Raw genomic sequence first — 19764 nt, forward strand, 5'->3', positions numbered from 1 at the left:
GTGGAAGACCACAGAATCTTTTGCAAGGTCTAAAAATACTGTTCCTTTGTCACGTAATACTTATGTGACTTTGTTCTGCTTCAGAAGGCTGGCAGTCATGGGACACACAAGCAGTTTGCTCTCACTGGAGCTCTGAAAGGAGCCAACAGTGCAACTGGTACAGGACTGCAGAACTGAGTACTAGGACTCTTCCTAATGTAAGATGGAGGCAAAGGTCAGGTAACACTCGAAGAACACAAAGAAAATGAGACAAGTGGAAGCACTTGGTTTTGGCTTATGTGCCTAAGTGAAATGTAATGTTAAACCCAGGGTTTAAGGCTTCAAATGAAAAAGAGTAGGAGTATTTATCTTGGCAGTTTGTTTTTTTTGTCAGACTTTTGTAACTAGGTTAACAGTGTGCTGGTTCAATATTCCAGCTCAGCAAAACAATGAAAAAGCTATGCTAGCCCTGAAGATGGGCAAGAAGGGCCTAAGAGCTTTGTGATGCAGAATCTTCTACTTTTCAGTGGTTCAGAAGTAAAAGAAGTAGTGAAATTAGTTAAAGGGAATATTTAGGCTGACATGCAAGATCCAGCTCCTTGGTCCAGGAAGCAGTGTGGAATGGGTAGTATGAGTCAGCAGCATACCAGGCCAAACTGCAGATTGGTATTTTTGATCCTTTAGGTTCCAGAATTCTAATGCTAAGAAGTTGAATACTGAACAAACTATAGGCTTGTCTTTAAACCCTAGCTCTCCTGCTGATGCTATGCATTCAGTGTTTGCTTTCAGTGCCTCTGTAATCTAAAAATGTGTGAAGGTGCAGTTAAATGCAACAGCAGATTGTCTGCTTCAGTGTTAATGCTATTTTAGAGTCTCATTTATTCTCCATACATTGTTGTTTTGTAGATGGAAAATGCAGGCATCTAAAGTAGTATGGTAACTCAGTGAGATGAGAGGGTGTAGCACTGTGCTCATGTTTCATTTAGCTCTTCATAACAAAATGAAGCCATCTAAAAGTAGTTTAGAGTGATAGAGTTCTTCCAGCATCTGAGATGGACAGCAGCATGTGTCAGTCTGGTTTCAACTTGTGTTTTACCCCAGTAATAGCATAGACTGAGACTGGTATGCAGCATAACTCCATCTCCTTTCCTGAACGCTGGTATGTCCTCTTAGCATGACAGGTTAATGCTGACAGTTCAAATATCTTCCTGGAGTCTTTAAAGGAGGATGGTTGCTTGCATTTTAGTTCAGGATTGTATAGTAACTCTCTCTTTTGGGTAAAGTTTAGGTAGCCTTTGGGAATGATCTCTGCCAGCTACTGGGGTGTTTGCAACCTACTGCCTTGGCAAAGACTTGATACTGCCCAGACCTATATTGAGATGTGATGCAGACTGTGAATTAATGATGATGACTGAATGCCAAGGTGGAACTTGGCAAACATGGCACTTGTACTCTCTTCCTCATTCAAATGTGAACTCCTGCTGCCAGTTTCTCTTCTGCCATACTCTTGTTCTTTCCTAGAGCCTGATTACTCACTAACTAAATGGTAGAACTGCCTTTGTGGAAGTGTGAGGCTTTCAGTAGTGTGAAGACCATAGCATTACTATGCTAATCTTGGAATAATTTTAAAGTGTGTGCTCAGCTGTTGGGAAATACCCGGTTGTAAACACTAATAATGTGCAGACCACCTGATCCACTCTATGTAAGTGGAAGTTTTGTTGCTACTACTAACACAGATATTTTTATTTTGAATACCTAATACATTAGGGAACAGATCCTGCGTGTGAAGGCTGAAGAGGATAAAATCCCTTTACTGGTAGTGGGAAACAAATCTGACCTGGAGGAGCGCAGACAAGTGCCTGTAGAAGAGGCTCGAAGTAAGGCAGAAGAATGGGGGGTGCAGTACGTAGAAACCTCTGCCAAAACTAGAGCCAATGTAGATAAGGTAAGATAAATGACATCTACTTAATTAGGTCATTGCTACTTGTTTAGTAGCTGACTCTTGCTGGGACAAAAGCAAGTCCACAGTTTGGCTTCTGAAGACCTAGTTTATTAAAAGACCCAAAAACCATGAACTTACTGGAATGTGTACACTCAAACACATACCTAGCTTAGGGGAACCTGAGATCTGGAACAAGTCAATCCTATTGTCTTAACTGTTTGTACCTGAACCCATAGGTTTTCAGTAGTACTTTGGGTAAATGGTTCTAAGGATTCTCTAAGTATGTTATTTCATTTGTAAGGTGTGTCCTTCTTATAATACCAATAACAAATTATGGACATTGAGAATTTATTCCCCCCTTCCCTATAAAGCTGCATGTAGTGTGGTTAATCTTAGAAATTGTATTCTTGTTTTCTGCCATGACTGGTTTGAATTGCGAGAAACTCTTTGCTGAGTCCCTGTCCTGTTTTGACTTGTCCTTTGTGGTGTAGGACAGTTATTCTCATGTTATTCTGCTGCTTGTTTCTTGCATAAACAGTGGTGGTAGGATATCCTAGAAAATAAATTAATTATGGCTATGGAATGTTTTTCCTGTGTAGAGGACAAATCAATTTCAATCATCCCCTTTATTTTGTTTGTAGTGAGGACTACTTGAAGCAAAGGGTGACATTTTACTTCACCAGGTCACAGAAGGTGATCTGAAATTACTGTTTGCACCGTAAGGACTCCAGATTGTCTTACTAATATGCATCTATTTAAAGATTACAAATTTTAAGCAGTTTTCTCTTTGGATGAAGAACACGTGCAGCTAGGTTTACTCTTAAGTTCTTCTGGACAGCTTCCTGTTCTTCTGTATTAATTCACTAGTGGAAATGCTGTTGGTGCATAAATAACTGTCAGGAACTCCTTTTCTCATTAAAGCTGCAGTATATGAAACTCCTGAATTGAGACCTTTTGGTTTAAAGGACGTGGCATAATTTCAGTTTGGTAAAGAACCGTTCTGACTTGTAGACTACTAGAAAGTCACAGTCAGTTGCATAAACTGGGTGATGTAGTGAAACATGAATATTTAGTCTTGGTTTTTCCTATAAGCATCTTATATTACTAATGAATGGTTAGCCTGTTTTATGTTTAGACTAGTTTTCTGATCAGTTGGGATTAACAGCAGTGGAGCTGTGTGTCTGGAGGGCACTAGCATGGTGATCCAGATTTGCTATTACAGGTCTTCACTGGCAAGCTGATGTGGCGTACGGGTTATCCTCTGTATAAGCACTGTTTGGGGCATTGTACAGTAAGATATTTCTCTTTGTGGTGATTGTGCGTAATACTGTGGCAGAATAAAAAAATTTGAGGGTTTTGAATTATAAACTAATCTGCTTTTGATCAGTAGCATGGTTTTGTTTCCAGCTGTCAAAGGCTTGAGAGTTCCCCATTTGGAAAAAAAACAAACTCTAGTTCTACAGAGTGATGCTAAACTCTTGTTCTGTAATCCTAAAAATAATTAAAAATAATAAAATAAAATTATTTTCAACTAATTCTGAAAATAATTACCCAGTAACTGTACAACAAAACAGCTCTTGCATCTTAAGTGGTATGTACCTAGACATCAGGAATAGATAGGTGAAATTGCCTAAATTTTGGATGAAAAAAATAGACATGAAAGGAAGCATGACTTTCTCTTTTTTTATTATAACATAGTTTTGAGAATTTTTTTGATAGCCAGGTAATATTGTATAGCTTTTTGTCACTGCTTGACACTACATAACTGTGATGTTGAGTTTGTCACAGGAATCTTCGTGATTACATCTTTTGTTGTGTTGAGTACAGTGTGGTTCTACATCTTTTTTTGCAGCTGAATACAGTAGTTTTTATCTGCTTTCTGGTGGCTGATCTTGTTTAATCTTTATTTATTTTTCCCTCCTAGGTATTCTTTGATTTAATGAGAGAAATAAGAGCAAAGAAAATGTCAGAAAACAAAGACAAGAATGGCAAGAAAAGCAGCAAGAACAAGAAAAGCTTTAAAGAAAGATGTTGCTTACTGTGATGCTTTGGAACTGTAAATATCTATCTACACGTGGCATGGATAAAATACCACTAAGGATATAGGGCTGGATTCATGAAAGGAAGTCTGTATTGACTCCCTTATCTTTTGCTTTGCATATCACACCTTCAAAATGTGAAAACAACTTTGCAACCATTTCCAGTATCCAACAAAACCATTGCCTCCTTAACTGAAATGGGCTCCATCTTCCAACTTTCAAAACTAGAAATAGTTTCAGAACTACAACCCTTCTGTTTGGTTACACAACGTACTTTTGTATTAACTTCTGTCTAATGTTTCTCTGTTTCTCTTGAACCTCTATTGGCCTTAACAAGCACAGCTGTTCAGGTTCAAACACTTTTTCCTGCTGTTGCTGCCCTCCTTGATGGTGCAAACTGCAGAAAGGCTAGATGACACCTAGGGAAGGGTTTGAGTCTCCATCTTCTCTTAGTTGTCACTGATATTTCTTACACTGAAATCTGCTGACTTCCTCCCCACACTCCATGTAAGAAATAGCAGCTGACAGTTGAGAGCCAACTCAAAACAAACTTTCTTCTGTGTTCTGTTTAGTCAATACAGCATTCATGAATCAAGCCTATGGACTGAATTCAGACTTATTTAGGCAATGCAAAAATTGATATTTAAATACAGGCTAGATGCATTCCCTGCTGGGGTCTGTCTTCTTAAATTAGTGGTATGGGGTGAGAAAATGACTGTAAGCCTTTCTTCAAAAGGAATAGTATTATCACCATCTCCCTGAAATGCTGTCCTGGGTTTCTTCCATATATTGTTACATTCTACATCTATCATCCTTCCCTTCTCTTGTACTGGAATAGTGGAAATAGGTGTTGATTTAATCAGTTATGTTTATATTGGAACACTTACGATGATAATGTTGGAAAGTGACAACATCTGCATCTGTCTCCTGTCTTGCTGAAGATGAAAATGTTGAATAAGGGTGGGTCCCATCACACAGTCATGACCTGGAATAGGTGAGGCATATATGCTACCTCTCAATGATGAGCTGGCTAGTGAGTGTCAAAAAGGAAATGAAGTTAAGCAGTTGCCACATCTATTACTCACTGTTAATTTTATGTGTACTGTTTCTGATGCTCAGCAACCTAGCACATGATGAGTTTTGCTGCCAGTTATGCAGTGGTGGTCATGGCTGTTCAACAAAAATAGTCTAGAAGTGGAAAAGTGAGTACTTAGGTTCTGTTGTCAGCTGAATGAAATGAACTTTGATGCAGTTTAAATTAAGTGCAGTTGCCAAAAATCACTTCTGTCACTGTGGAAAAGAACTCTCTTCTGGTTGTGGTGTTTCTCAATTAATTATGACTATCTTCTGCCTCCAAGGCATAGAGAAACTTGAAGAGTAACTGTATCTTGCTAGTAACTGGATGCTTAAAACACAGTTGCTTGGTAAAAGTAATCTAAATGGTTGTTCAATGAAACTCACTGCAGCACTAAATTAACTAATGGTATTTCTTCCTGAGATGGGGTACTTAGTGTTGTAATTCGAGGTTGAAAAATATTTTTTCACATGTACTAGATTGCTTTTGTGCATTCCACCTCTGAACATTGAAAAAAGTAAGATGTGGTCTATATCAGAACCTCTGTTGACCTGAGGTTTCACAGGGATTATAAAAAACTCATTGTCTTCCATAACTAGTTCATCTTGTCAGGCAACTTAATGGATTGGGGAAACTGTACTAAATAAAAGGTGCTGTAATCTTCATTCTTGTCAAATTAAATTCCTTCTTTGTTACTTCTATCTTGTTTGGGCAGAAAGAATGGTTTACCAGCTCTGGAAATACTTCTCTGTGAGCAGTGTAATTGGTTATGAAGTTGGCTTTGTAATACCCAATAGTGTTTTGAAGCAGAAGCTGGAAGCCTGCTGGCTTACAGAACTTGTCACTTGAGCTGTGTCACCTGAAGCCTAAGCACCTAATAGGACACTGGGAGCTGTAATAAATCTAACAAGGTTTCCTCTTGAACTTCCATGGATGAGTCTATTTCTGACTGTATATTGTTCATACAGCAAATGAATGTCCTCTTCTGCAGGAAGGCAACTCAGTTAGGTTTGGTTTTAGTTGAGACTTAAAGGTTGAGTCCTTAGTTAACCTAAAGGATAAACAACAGTTGAGTTCACATTACAAGCTTATCTAGGTCAAGCCCCTCCGAGGCGGGTTGTAAAATATATCTAACAAAACTGAATAAACTGTCCTTGCTGTATGAATGATGATTTCAGCAAAGCTCACAATGAGCAGCTCAGCTGTATTGGCTCAAGAGACTTCCATGCCTTGACCTTTGATCTCTAGTCTTAAAGTACCTGACAGTATTTGATAGGACAGATGAATTTCTTCTCAGAACAGCAAGTGTCTCACTGCTGTTTTTACAGTACATGTGCTGTTTTCACTCAGGTTATTTTTCTCCAACTGATAAAGCTACACCACTGAGGTGGACTTACTTGGAAGAAGGTGCTTGCTGCTCCATGGCTTGATGCTGCATCTCTTCAGTGTTCTGTTCTTGTCACCTGCTCCAGAAAGACTAGGCCTTGAGACTAAATAAAGCAGCTTTTCAGTGTTCCTCTTCTGTACTTGTGACAAACTTTGCCAGTTAAAGCTGAAAACACAATAAAAAAAGCAGCTACCTTGCCTGCTTTGGAACAGTGGGCAGCAAGCTTTCTGACTTGTACCAGGAAGGCAATAAAACTGGTCCCCTGGTTGGGATCCTGTTGCCTCCACCTCATGATGGAAGTGTCTGAATGTATGCCCTTCTGAATAGGGACAATATGATTTGGGGGTTCTTGAATGGCTTCCAGGTGTGCTTCAGTGGACATCAGTGGACATCAGCATCAGGTGGGTTGATTGCAGTGAATTTAACATGGCACAGCATCCTGTGAGCAGTGTGAATGGAGCTTTGAGTAACGAGGGATCAGGTACATCAAATAAGGGATGACTTTGGCAGCAGGGTGTGTGTGGCTGCCTGCTGACCCTGCTGTGTAGCTGAGGAGACTGAAGGCTGAGTTGAAGCTGATGTATGCTATCAGCCTTTGCATGTTGGGTAATTTCAAACCAAGACTTCTCTTTGTTGGTATAATGTGCTGTTAAATCATTCTGGAGCAGGGCTGTAGGTAGGTAACTGGATATTTGCAGCTGGAGGTCATGCAAGACTTGACTATGCACTTGCACTTAAGCATTCAAGTATTATTCTTGCGCAATGGCTTAACATGAAGCCAGGGAACTGTTTACTGCTACGTGCAATCTTCCTTATGTGGCTTAGCTTCAAGTGCTCCAGTTTTCCTTCTGGTTTGAGCAGAGCAAACAAGCCCCTGTTATAACAAGGGCTAAGTCATTATATGAAAAAAAAGCAGGTTGAACTCCAGGACTCCAAAGGCAGACTTGACTCTTGTAGAGGAGCATCTCTCCAGGTGGGAGTACAGATGCAGCATGAAGTGTGTTTTCAGTGACTTGTGCCAAGTCTGTTCTTATACAGACTGATACACCTCTACTGCAATTTCTAGGGGAACACTTGGCTTGATGAGGAGAAAGATGTATGCGTACATTTACTGGACATTAAACTTAAGTAAAATGTTAATAACCTTCTGAAGTTCTAGTTGAGTCCTATCTGGCTTAAGTATAATGTCAAGAATACTTCAGGTCTAAGGTACAGAACCACAATCTGGAATGTAGTAAGAGGTGTGTAGTGGGGAAATGTATCTGACTAAATGCTCACCCGGATCTTTTTTTAAAGCCTTCCAAAGTATTAACCCAGTTCTTAGGCCTGACAGGTCTCTCAGTTCTTGCTCAAAAAGAGGATACTGTTATCAGTTCAGCTCAGAGCTTATGTAGACAGAAGCTTTCCTTAATTGCTGTAAGCATATGTTGCAGTGTTCACCTCCTGTTGACTTTATAGGTGGGAGAAGAAGGGAAGAGGAACAAAAAAAAAAAAAAAAAGCTATAATTTTCACCGTAATCTCCACACTTCATGGAAATGGCAGGTGTTCCTCTTGGGAGGGGAAGGTGTTATCTCTAACACCAAGTGAGAGGTTTAGTGTAGAGGAAGTGATTGTGATTGCAAGACTTAATGAAACTGCCTCTAAACTATGTATGCTATACTATCCAATGTAAATTCTTATTTTTGTCCTTACATAGCTTCAGAGCTTTGTCTCTAACTTGCACAAACATTTTTAATGTCTATAAAACTGGTAACTTTTCATTATCATGCTAATACAACTGATTTGTATTACCGTTGATAATAAAAAGAAAAAATGAGCTTCATATTTGTTTGTTATTGATTTTTACAGCATTCTAGGAGCATGCCTAATCCCCAAATTTTTGAATGAGCCAGCCACTGATTTTCAGTGTCTGGAACTAACCTTTCTATCAAATATGAAACAAGATTAGATTGTGGGAGGGGAGGAAGAGGAGACTTGAGGCACTCATCATTGGCTTTCTGGAAATTGTATACATGTTTTTCAGGACTGAATATACATAGTAGTTTGGTTCATTCATAGTTAATTTTCCAGAACTTAGTTGGATCAGACAGCTTGTGTCAACTGTATAAATGACAGTTGCTTTGTCTTTTCAGACAGTCTTATGCCTTTGAATAACAGAATAAGCAACAGTGTGTGGAAAAACTAGTCCTTAGTCTTTTGAGTGTGCCAGACTCCATTCTACGTGTAGGTTTGTGGTGAATGAAATGCAGGAGAGAAGCTGAATTGCATCTGAGGCAGGATGGCTCAGGACAGACTCACTGCTCTCTAATGCCACTTAACTTGGAGTGGCAGAGCAATGGGATTCACAGTAAACTTTCAGGCAGTTTCTGCCACCGTTGCTGTACAAGTTGGAAGTGGAACATTCTCTAGCTGATGACTTCTGGCCAAGGACTGCAGCAATTTACATAATCTTGTTTACATGGTGCTTGGCTGGTGTTTGCCCTGTGTTTCTGATTGCCACGGTGGTTTATGCTGCTCTCCTTCCCAGTGAAGTAACTTTTAAAATATTCTGTGGCACAGAAAGGGTAGCATGAAAAGTGTTGTGTAGGAGGCAGGAGAGGGTTCGGAGCACAGCTGTGTTACACAGCTGCACCCAAAGCCCAGATTGGCACCTTTTTCTTCAGATAGTCTGCAGATGCTTGCGAGGAGCAGGCTTGCCTTTGGTTGCAGCAGGATGAAACGGGAGGATGATGACTCGTTCATAGTTTGGCTTCTACCTTTGTGTTTGCCTGTATTCTGCCCAACCAGAACATTTTAGTGTGGTTCTGTGAGCTAAGTGCTGACAATTCCTGGGATGGTACAGGCACCTCTTCCTGAGAACTGCTGGCTCCATCTTGTGGATTTAGGAGTTAGAAGCTTTGCCGTGGAGGGGGGCTCTTCAGCATGCTCAGACGAGCAGACAAGTTGCTGCTATTTATCTGCCACCTGAATTACATGTAGAAATCCATACTAGCTAGATTCTTCTGGTTTTGTTGCTTGGCTGTATTATTCTCTCATGCAGTATGAGACTTTGTTCTAAAATTAAATTTTCCTTTTGCATGCAAATGCTAATGTTAAATCTTGCCTAAACATTTTTCTGTGCAGCAGAACACCCAATTTCTCATGAGGATGGTGGATTTACGTTTTCTCTGGCATTAAACCAGTTTACCTTGCAAGTGTAAGTTTGTTCTGCTTGCTAAGCACTGATTTGCATGCCTGAAAGAATACTTATTGCTCCCTGAGACCGTGCAGTACTTCACTAAATGTTTCTAAGGGTGACTAAAGATGCCAGGCTTTCTTTGAAATAAAAAGCCTTAATTTAGGGGTGGGGCATAGAATATCCTATCTATGTTTTTCCCTTGGTCTTTCTTCCCCCAAACTACTCAGTGTCTCTTATGGAAATAGAATCTACTAGGGATATAGCAGCAAAAGCATTCTAACTCCAAAGGGGGTTGGAACTAAAAAGTTGAGGTTAGACTGGGATCACATGTTCTGCACTTGCCTTCCTTATAGAGTTGCTTAATCTACAGAGTTTACAGTAAGTTCCCTTCAATGAGCTTTGTTGCTTGGCTTTGAGGCAGAATCATGTTTTTGATATAATCAGAGTTTATAGAGTTTGTTTTTAAAGCCTAGCGTTTGGGATATCAGAGGCTTTATGCATGTTGGCTTCATAGGCCAAATACCAGAATTCAAGGACAAACTTGTGCACACATGTAGCATTGAGAGACAAGGAAAGTTACTCCCTACAGTTTAATAGCGCTCTGTTTTTATTTTAAAAAGGAAAACACATACAACAAACTGAACCTGCTGTTTGGATCACTGTTTCAACCTGTGGTCTGTAAGAGTGCTCTGTAACATGATTACTCTCCCCACAAAATGATGGCATTACAATTCTGTACCTGTAAACAAGGAAAACAACTGTGGACTGTGGGAAGGAGTAATTATCTGAAAAAATAGCCAAAATCTTCCTTGCTTCTAAATGAAAACAATCATGGCAACATTGCCCAAGATACCCTTCAGTTTTACTCCTAGAAATTTGGCTCATCAGTTTTAAAAAGGCTGGTGAGAGATGGTCCTGGTCAGACACAGACTTTCCTTACAGAAGTGTCCTTTTCCAGAATGACAGGCTTCAGAAATCAGAAGTTAAAACTGTTTCTTGCTTGGAAGCTGGTGTTATGAATACCCAAACATACTAGGTTGCTGAAAAAAAAAAATGCCTGCGGGATGCACTAGGTTTCTAGTTTTAATTTTCTAATTTGTGCCCTGGTCATGGGCATGGAAGAACTGCTTTTCACTCAGGGGTCTCTATAGCCTGATTGAAGGTTCAGAGGGTTTCCTAGGTCTGCTTGGGTTCAAGCACTTAATAAAACATGAGCCCTTATTTTCCTTTCACTCCTGGTGACTGCACCCCAATTTAGGTGCTGAGCAGTGCCACTGTGTGACAGATACTTGTGTCCCTAGCTATGGTTGGCTGTCTCATTCCAGTTCTGAAGACTGCAGGACAACAGAATGAATCACACTATGGGAAGAACAAGTACTCACAGAAGGATTATGAGCACAAGGACAGCTGGACGCTTCAGACTTTGCTAATGAAAGCTGCTTCCACCTGAAGAACAGCAGCAGAATATGTGATTCACCTACCTGTGCAGCCAGGTTAGAACTTTCTAATGTGGTACCTTGAGTAAATCTGCTTGAATGATGACAGTAGTGCACTAAACACTTGTGGAGCACAGGGTAACACTGTGCCTGCTGGAGTTATTATGATTTGCCTTTTTTCCCCTCTTTTCCCTCCCTGAACAACCAAGGGAGGAGGGCAGGCAGAGCTTCTCCTGCGTGGGAATACAGGCCACATTTGCAGCTTTGCCTCAGGAGCTTGAAAACCATAAGTCAGGCCTCCAAAACTGCATTTGGTTTAGAAATAATGAGATGCTTTAGAAAATGAACTTGGAGTTCTCTTTCACAGTCTTTTTGTTTCCAAGCATTTTGAGTACCCTTGCTTCATGTTTGCAAGCTTTCTTTCTTTAACAACGATGGCAGAAGTACTTTTTTCAATGAAAACAAAGATGTTCTTATGCTTGCTGATTCCAGCACCTGGGGCATAAATTTTAAAATATTGTGGCATTTGGAGAGAAGTGGAGGCAGGACATGCAAGCCACTCAACTTTAAGCCCCATTTCTGCTGGGTCACCATCCTTTGCAGTAGGAATCTGAAGGATTGCAAAAGTGGGAACATAAGGATCCCCTGTTGGTGGTCCCAGTGTCTGTCTTGGCAGCTTGCCAGGAGCCCAAGGGATGCACTTAATTTTCTTTATTCATTAGCATATTTTTAATCAAATCCATCAAACCACAATGTTTCCACATGTCTCTCCCATGGCAGATGAACAAAAATAGGTCAGTGCCCAAATGTACCTTTAACACACTGCAGTTCACTCCCTTTCTATAGTTGTAGTTGGAGGACAGCAAATGACTTGTACTTTGCACCTGGTGAAAACTTGATGAAGACTCCACTTCTCTCCTGAAAGAGGTGAGCACATGGAGTTTGTCCATGACACAAACTGCTTTCCATCCGCTGCCCAGTCAGAGGGCAGGAAAAGCTGTGTCTGAATCCTCTCCAACTTGAAACTAAGTTTACAGCATTTGTTTAATAGTGAATAATCAAGCAGGTGCAATGTCCAGGGCTGAATTCCCTGGCCCTAATGAAGTTCCAAGACTGCTTACACCTAGTTTAATAACAGGCTTTTTACATTCTTGTCACCTGTAACCTACCTTCATATACCTCATGCTGCCAACCCATCTCTAGCCAGGCAAGGAAAATGTTGCAGTGTTGAGATCATGTTCACACTTGCAGCTGAGACGTGTCTTGCCTTGTTTCTTATCTCTGAATTGTTCATAACAAGAGCTAAGTAAAAATTACTCTTCATGTTTTTTACATGAGCTTTCAAAGTTGGTTCTGGGTGGGGTGAATATTGCATCAACACCAAGTTAAAACTTATCTTTTGTTCTTCTTTTTTGGAAAGAAATGGGGATATAGATTCCAGGGAAAGTCTTCCCTATGAGACACAAATCGGGTAAAGTCAAAGGTATTAAATAGGTTTGGAGATTTTGAAATGCAAGTCTATGACAAACGGACGTGTGCTTTACTTTGTTTTCTTTCTTTTTTCCTAAAAAGCCTTTCCCAGGACTTCAAATTTTAAAAGCTGATGAACACATATCCTAAATGTAGAAATTAGAGTGGACCTGTAGCCTGTTCCTAGCTGCAGAAAAGCTAGGGAAGTCAAAGATGAAAAGCTCTGCAGCCCCACCTTTCCTGGTAACCCCTTCCTGCTGACAGCACCATCACCCCAGACAGGCTGCAGCAAGTGACGCATGCACAGAGGAAGCTCTGCTGCTGGCAGTGTCTCCCTTTCAGTCATCACAGGCTCCTTTGCGGTTCCTCTTGTTTTGGGAAATAATCAAGGGGTGAAGGTAGGAAAGGTGTCTTAGCAAGACTGTTAATTTGGCTTCCCAGCTAAAGGAGTTTGGTACTTCCTGCTGGGAAGACCTTTTGCATGTATTTGTGTCAGAAGCCCAAAAAGAGACTATAAGATCCAAAGGCTGGAAGTCCGTGGTGAGATGAAGATTTCTCTGATGTACACCAGGTGGTCTCTGCTAAATAACAAAACATCCCAGTCATGGGCTAGGGAGCTGTTTATTCCTGCCTTGTTGCATGCCTGTAATTGTTCACAGCAGCAGTCCCATGTTATGGGCAAATATTCTATCAATTTATTCTATTTATTCAGCTCTTTCACTTCTGCTCTAAGTACCATCTTCCTTGACAGCTTCCAACCACTTGGTTACTTTCAAGTCTTAATAGAGACAGTTAATGGTTTGCCTTGTCTAAATCCACCCTTAGTTACCCCTGTATTCTTTTATTGTCCTTTAACCATTACTGTTAAACAAGCTCAGCCTTGCCAACTAGACAGAAAATAAGTTCCAGCAGGACTAATTTTGCTTAATTCTGCAAGTTCATGCCTTGTCGCTTCGAGAGGGAAGAGACACACTTGGCATATTTACCTTGTGATCTCTCTGCTCTCCTGTAGTGCCTGCTTTGTGGGCATACCTGGGTATGTACAGAATTTATTGTGCAGTCGTTTGGACTCTGGGGGAGCTGCCTCTGCTCTTTCTTCATGGAGTGCTAGCATGGCAGCAACAGTGATGTTTTAGTTTGGGGGAAGCAGACTTAGAAAAGGTCTTGGGCATCACTAGGGAGTGTTGCAATGCCAGTTCTTGGCAGCCACCACTAATCTTTGCCTTTTGAAGTGATGTTTCCTGAACCATGCTCTACCTCAAAATGGCAGCCACCAAAACCAAGAGGCTGCTCCTCTGCCTGGGCAAGCCATGGGCAACACAGCCTCTTAAATCTACCTTGCTTGCGGGCTGAGAATCCCTTGGGCTTCACAATTGAGGCTCTGTCTTGGCTTTTTTCCAGGAGCACAGCGTGGGTCCGTTCATGCAAGGGAAAGGCAGGGTGGTTGGCAGCACAGCAGTGTTTTGTATACACTGTGCTTGGCGCTCAAAAGGCTAGTGCCGAACATGGGGAATTTCACATGGCTCAATTCCCTTCTGCCCCGGGGAATGTGTATGTCTCCTCTCCCAGCAGAGTGCACTTACCAGGGTCTGCTTGGTGCCAGGGAGGGGACTGCCTCCATCCACTTAAAGCTGATCTCATGTGAATTAGCTAGTTCCAAATGTTTTGGCGAGCAGGGTGAGAAGAAGGGAGGCCTGGGCTTGTGGTTCTCTGAACTGTCTATTTACAGAGTTGTGGGTTCCTGCTCCCTTTTGGTCACGCACTGACTCAACTGGAGGCTTGGGGAGTGCTCCTGTCCCAGCACCACCCCATGGTCTGTCCTTCCAAGAAGACCTGAGCTGCCTCTCATGCTCCCTGGGACTCTGTCAGGCAGAAAAGAAGACTGAGCCCAGCTCTTCTTCATGAACCGTTGGACTACTGACTAAATTAAGGTATGAATAAAAATAGCCTACGCCCATATCCTCCACCTACCTTGGGCTCTTTTAGAATCAGGGAAGAAAAAAAAATAAATTACATTTATTGCTGCATTTTTGGACACCTGATCTGGAAGGTGGGCAGATTGAAAACACCTGCTGCACTGAGTTCTTAGGGAAAAAAGTCAGAGATGTTAATCTAGCCATTGTAAGGGACTGAAGTCTGAGATGGATGCTGCAGAATTTACAAAGCTCAGAGGCCTTTGGTTTGCCACTAAAGCCAGTGACATGCACCTGGACATCTTAAATATATCATCATGTAAGTCACTACCACATCAGATGCTCAAGATTTCTTTGTATTTTGTTATGACGCAAGTGATTGTAACATAAAAAGTCAATTATTTCACAAATTTCAAGTTTCTCTAGCAGAAGCTGAATAAGTGTCTTCTGTCTCCTTGAACTTTGTCCTGACCTGCATGCACAATATGATTTGTACTGGGAGTGACAGGGAGTGGACGTCCAACAAACGTTTCCCCAAAGTGAAATCTGTGCAACTGCCTTGTTTCTCATGATATTTGTTCCAGCAGTTCACCAGGCTGTGGTCAATTTACTTAGCTGCTGTCCAGGAAATACAGGTAAATAGCATGCAGTCATACTGGTGATATTAAACAAAAGCACCTTTTCAGTGTGACTGCACGCTGTTGGCAGCTTGAGTGCACATTTTGTGGTAGTTGAAATGTCTGTGACCCAAGGAACACCTGAAGCTGAATGAAGCAAGAGCCCTTAGAAATGCAGTCCAAGCCATCATACCTAATGCTTGGTTTTTATGGCATTATGAAGAAACTAGCCTTAACACACACACACACACAAAATATAGGGGTACTGTGATGCCTAAATAACTGGTTATCTTAAATTTTCTATAATCCTCACATCTGGAAAAAGCTGTGGCTGTACAAAATAATACCATCAATTGCTAATTCTTTATACAGCTCTAGCACCTCTCACCCTGAAGGACCAGACCCCTTGAACTCTGGCCCGTGAGTACCTTCCCACTCTCCCCGAAAGAACACAGTAAATGAGGTTGTCTTAGAGAAGTCCAGCTGTGTGATAGCAGCTGCTGCCTTATGCTCCCCTAAAGGGAAAGTGGGGCCTGTTTTGGGGTGTGATGGGACCAACTGGATGCAGGCCTTGTATTTTCTCTCAGTGCCCTTCACTGTTCTTGTAGAGGTGGCCCTGCAGAAGAGGGTCCCAAGGGATGCAGCAGCCAAGTACAGCATCTGATGGAGTGAAAATATGTGCACCATTCAGAGCAAGTACCAGTTTACAATAACCTTTAGTAAAGAGGAATTGTGGAGAATAAAACAACTAATTGGGTCTGTGTCAGGGTGCTTTAGTACCAAGGATAAAATTTGGCCAAAGAAATGAAGCTCACACCTTTCTGTTGCACACAAATAAACCAATATTTCCTAGGGATCTTTCACAACCGGTTTTGGTGAGGATTTGTCACACATAATGTCCAAACCTGAATGCACCTGGCCCCGGTATGGGATCCTTAGTGATTGTTTTTTGGGGTTTGGGTGGTTTTTTTAATATTCCATTTTCAGCTGGAAATTACTGATGTGACCAAAGTCCGATTCCTTTCAGCAGTTTCTCCCTTCCTCCCCCCACCTTTTCGCACTCCCTGAGGTCTGACCATCTGGAAATCCTCCTCCACCTCTTCATCATGTGTGAATTTCCACCTAGGGCTGAAAGTGTCACTGTACTAAAGTGTGATGCATTAACACATTGAGGCAGAAAGCAGAGGGGAGTTGGGGATTATAACACTTCATGACCCACTCTGCAGTCGCTCTATGATTTAATCATCTTTATCAGCTTGTATCCTTTTCTTTGTATCCCATATTTTCCCTGTATCCTTTATTAAAAAATTTCCATAATTAAAAAAACCAACACTCTACACGTAGAGTGCAGAATCTTATATTAAAACTAGGATCGACTGAAAAAGGCAAATGTCTCAAGGAAAACATGCCTTACTCGAGCAATCTGGGGACCTAGATCCCTCTTTCACAATGAAGCTGAGTAATTATCCATATCTCTTATTGCAAACTTGGGTTTCTTCCTCTCTACTCTCATGCATATGATCTGAAAAATATATATGTGTATCTAAAATATAAATAGTAATAATGTTATCTTGTACAGAAGTTAAACAAACTCTGCAAACCAGGTACTGTGTTGTTTCATACTTTTGGTAGAGTGAAATGGAAAATTCACTAGTTTGGAAGTCAGTTAGCTGCCTAGCCTTCTTCTGACTAAATACTGAGGCTTATTATGCTTCAAATAAATATATATATGTATTTTGTGGCTTGGTTGCTGTAATCATCTTGGATGTAATAATGTTACTAGCCTCAGGGCTATATTTATTAAGATTTTAATTTAAAATCTTTCTGTCCTTCAGCATTTAAGCAGAGGAAAACCCCATGTGGAGTAGCCAAAAAAAAAAAGTTCATCCTTTTCTTTTTTATGCATTCCCCTCCCCTAGGCCCTCTCTCTCATCTTTTAAGCAAAAAACCCTAGAACAACACACTTTCCTGTTGCAGCTCTGCACCCAGCTAACACTTCAGTACCTGTGTAGGTTTGTTAGACTCAATGTCTGCTTAACATGATCCATGTGCTTCTGCTCTTGCCGTCTCTGAAGCAGTGTTTGTTTTCTTATCCTGGTATAATAGTATCAGTATATTTCACAGTAATATTTCCACATATTATAATTTATTCTTAATAATGTTCTTGGTAAGGATCTCAACCACAGTTGTAAACACAGAGGGGACAAGACTATTACTCAGAAATGGCAAAAGGCTGTGGAGAAGTTTTAGGGTTATTCTTTATTAATAAGCTCCTCCACTTCTGAGAAGATCAAGGCAGGGAAATAACAGAACAAGAAGACCTGCTTGTAGCCTGGAAAATGAAAAAGCTGTCACAGTGTAAGTGCTATTTCACATGTCTTGGAAGAAATGGCAGAGGTTAGCACCCAAGTTGTAAAGCATTTGCAACCCCTTTTGTTTTAACCCCACAGCATACCCAGGCACTGAGTTATGACTGATGGATACAGAGCAGGGTAGAATGACATTCAGAAATTTTTGTTAATAACCTTCTCCTGTGATTTAGCATGGTAGGAGAGGGCCTTTCTTGGAGCCAATGTCCATGCAGCAAACGTGGTGGGTGAGAGGTCTGAACATTCTGGCTCAAGGCCTGCAGTGGCTAAATAGCAGTGGGCAATGAGCATGAGTTTTGTGGGGCAGCTCTCAGCTGGGATAAATCCACAGAGCTCCATTCAGGGTGACAGTGCTGCTGTTCTGCCCCACTGGAAGAGCCTTGCTGGAACTGGGGCACGTTGGTGCTCTTACAGCACTGCCTCGACCCTGGCCCCAGCAGAGAGTCAAACACATCACAATCATCTTTCAAATCTCACTCTGACATTCTTTTGAAAACAGCCGAACTGCACAACAGTTTTGGTTTAATATAATAAGATTCATGGAAACAAAACTGTGCAATTTAACTATGAACAGATTGAAAATTACTTTTGACATACAGCACCAAGGCCATGCTGTTCATGTCAAGCTCTGTGGAAAAGATGAATTCTTGTATGCCTCTTTTCTTCATTTCAAAGCAACTTAGAGAACTGAATGCTGTCATCCTAACTTAGAGCTAGTGAAAATGGGGTAAAAAGAGAGAAATTCAGGCCTAATCCCAAGACTTTTGTCTGCAGCCAGTCCACAAGAAGTAGGTATAGATATTTCCTTTACATTGTGCTACTTGATTGGGGGGAAAAAAAAGAAAGTAGCCTATGTTCAGGTACTTGTGGAGCACCAGTGATCGTCTGTGACCTGACTCTAGTACTCCATTTCTCCTACGGCATTCCAAGCTACCAGCTATTTTTTGCTTCTGAGCTTCATTTAAAATTGGAGGGGAACATCTCTATCTTGTCACCACTCCCTGATAATCACTGCTTTTCTCAGGACAGCTGATTTTAACATTGCTCCATCCTAAAGTTAATTTTCTAGATCTATCAGATACATCAACCATGGGTGGATGTACAGAAGAAAAGCACCCGTGGACTTCTAAACGCGCTGCCTCAGTGAGTAGCGTTCAAATTACAAAAAGTCAGGTTTTAACTATTTTGTTTACCACTTAAATGCAGATTTTATTTTTAACCACTTTGCTACTTTGCAAGCCTTTTGGTGTGAACTTAAACAAACATGAAAATCATGTTCTTTACAGTATGTTAAAAGTGCTTATATGTTAAAAGTGCTCACCACAAAGCAGACACTTCTTTGTTGGGCAACCAGCACAGCTTTTTCATGTTCTCTGTGTGTCCTCACCCGCCCCAACCTATTTAGGTCAATACAAGCAACTTCAGAGGAAGTCACTGCCTGGTTATAAGGCTACGGCTTTGGACTGCAGAGGACAGACTGTGCGAGGAAAACAAGGATACTCAACAAGCAGCGGATCGCTCTCGAATAGCACACCGGACACCCACCCCATGGTGTTGGGCCCCTTTACTCTGGAGACTGGAGCAGATCCCTGAAGTCAGCCCTTTTGGCAAAGGGACACTGCTGTGTGTGGAGACCTGCCTAGGCAGGGACCTGACTGCGCTGCACCACGGGCACGAAATTCAGCCACGCTGCCTTCCCCACAGTGAACCTGGGGCTCTGCTGCAAACCTTCCCCGAGCATGGAGGGGTCCCTGAAGAGGATTGATCACCAGCAGCTGCCCTTGAAGCACGGCGAGGTGGCCGAGGCGAGGGGAGCAGGACTCCAGCCGCGCTGAGCAGGTGGGAGCAGGAGGCTGAGGCTGTGAGTATATCCCTGCCACCCTGTCCTGCTGCCTCCCCCGTGCTCCCCATCCTGCCTGACACTTGTGCTGGAAGCTGGCATTCAGTAGGTGCTCTTCAAAACCTGTTGAGGGCTCTACTGTATTTCTCTGTGACTCATCTTTCAGATTCTCATTGTACCTGCTTTAGATGAAGAGTTTCCAGTTTGGTCAGGTCTTTTGTTTTTGTCTGCTAAACCCCTCTTTTTCCAAGTGCTGTTCAGAGTAGGACCCTTTCTTTTAGAGAGCAAATATCTGTTAAAAAACAGTTTTCAATTAAAGAAGCATGGGCAGGAGCAAAGAAGCCAGATTAATCTCTTAGTGTTTTTATTTTTTCATGAGTTAGATCTACCTTTGGCAGTTCAGAAAATGTCCTGGTCATTCAGAATGGCATTTGCCTACCTGATTTTCAATAGGACTTTTCTTTTATACAGAACTGTGCTGGTTTTGAAACATCCACTGTCTTTGTCACAGTTGTTCA

At 41.5% G+C, this 19764-nt stretch overlaps 1 protein-coding gene across 4 annotated transcripts in view; it reads left to right on the forward strand.

The window, feature by feature from the left end:
- Nucleotides 1-8245, forward strand: part of RALB (RAS like proto-oncogene B) — a 54710-nt gene extending 46465 nt beyond the window's left edge. For all 4 annotated transcript variants that reach the window (XM_056496510.1, XM_056496509.1, XM_056496508.1 and 1 more), the window contains 2 exons: nucleotides 1747-1924; nucleotides 3846-8245. In XM_056496510.1, the coding sequence (XP_056352485.1) occupies nucleotides 1747-1924; nucleotides 3846-3965 (298 nt within the window). In that variant the 3' untranslated portion in view covers nucleotides 3966-8245. The remainder of the gene's footprint in view (nucleotides 1-1746; nucleotides 1925-3845) is intronic.
- Nucleotides 8246-19764: the final 11519 nt, after the last annotated feature.

The sequence above is a fragment of the Oenanthe melanoleuca genome, chromosome 7 (assembly GCF_029582105.1).
Source record: "Oenanthe melanoleuca isolate GR-GAL-2019-014 chromosome 7, OMel1.0, whole genome shotgun sequence".
NCBI lineage: Eukaryota > Metazoa > Chordata > Aves > Passeriformes > Muscicapidae > Oenanthe > Oenanthe melanoleuca.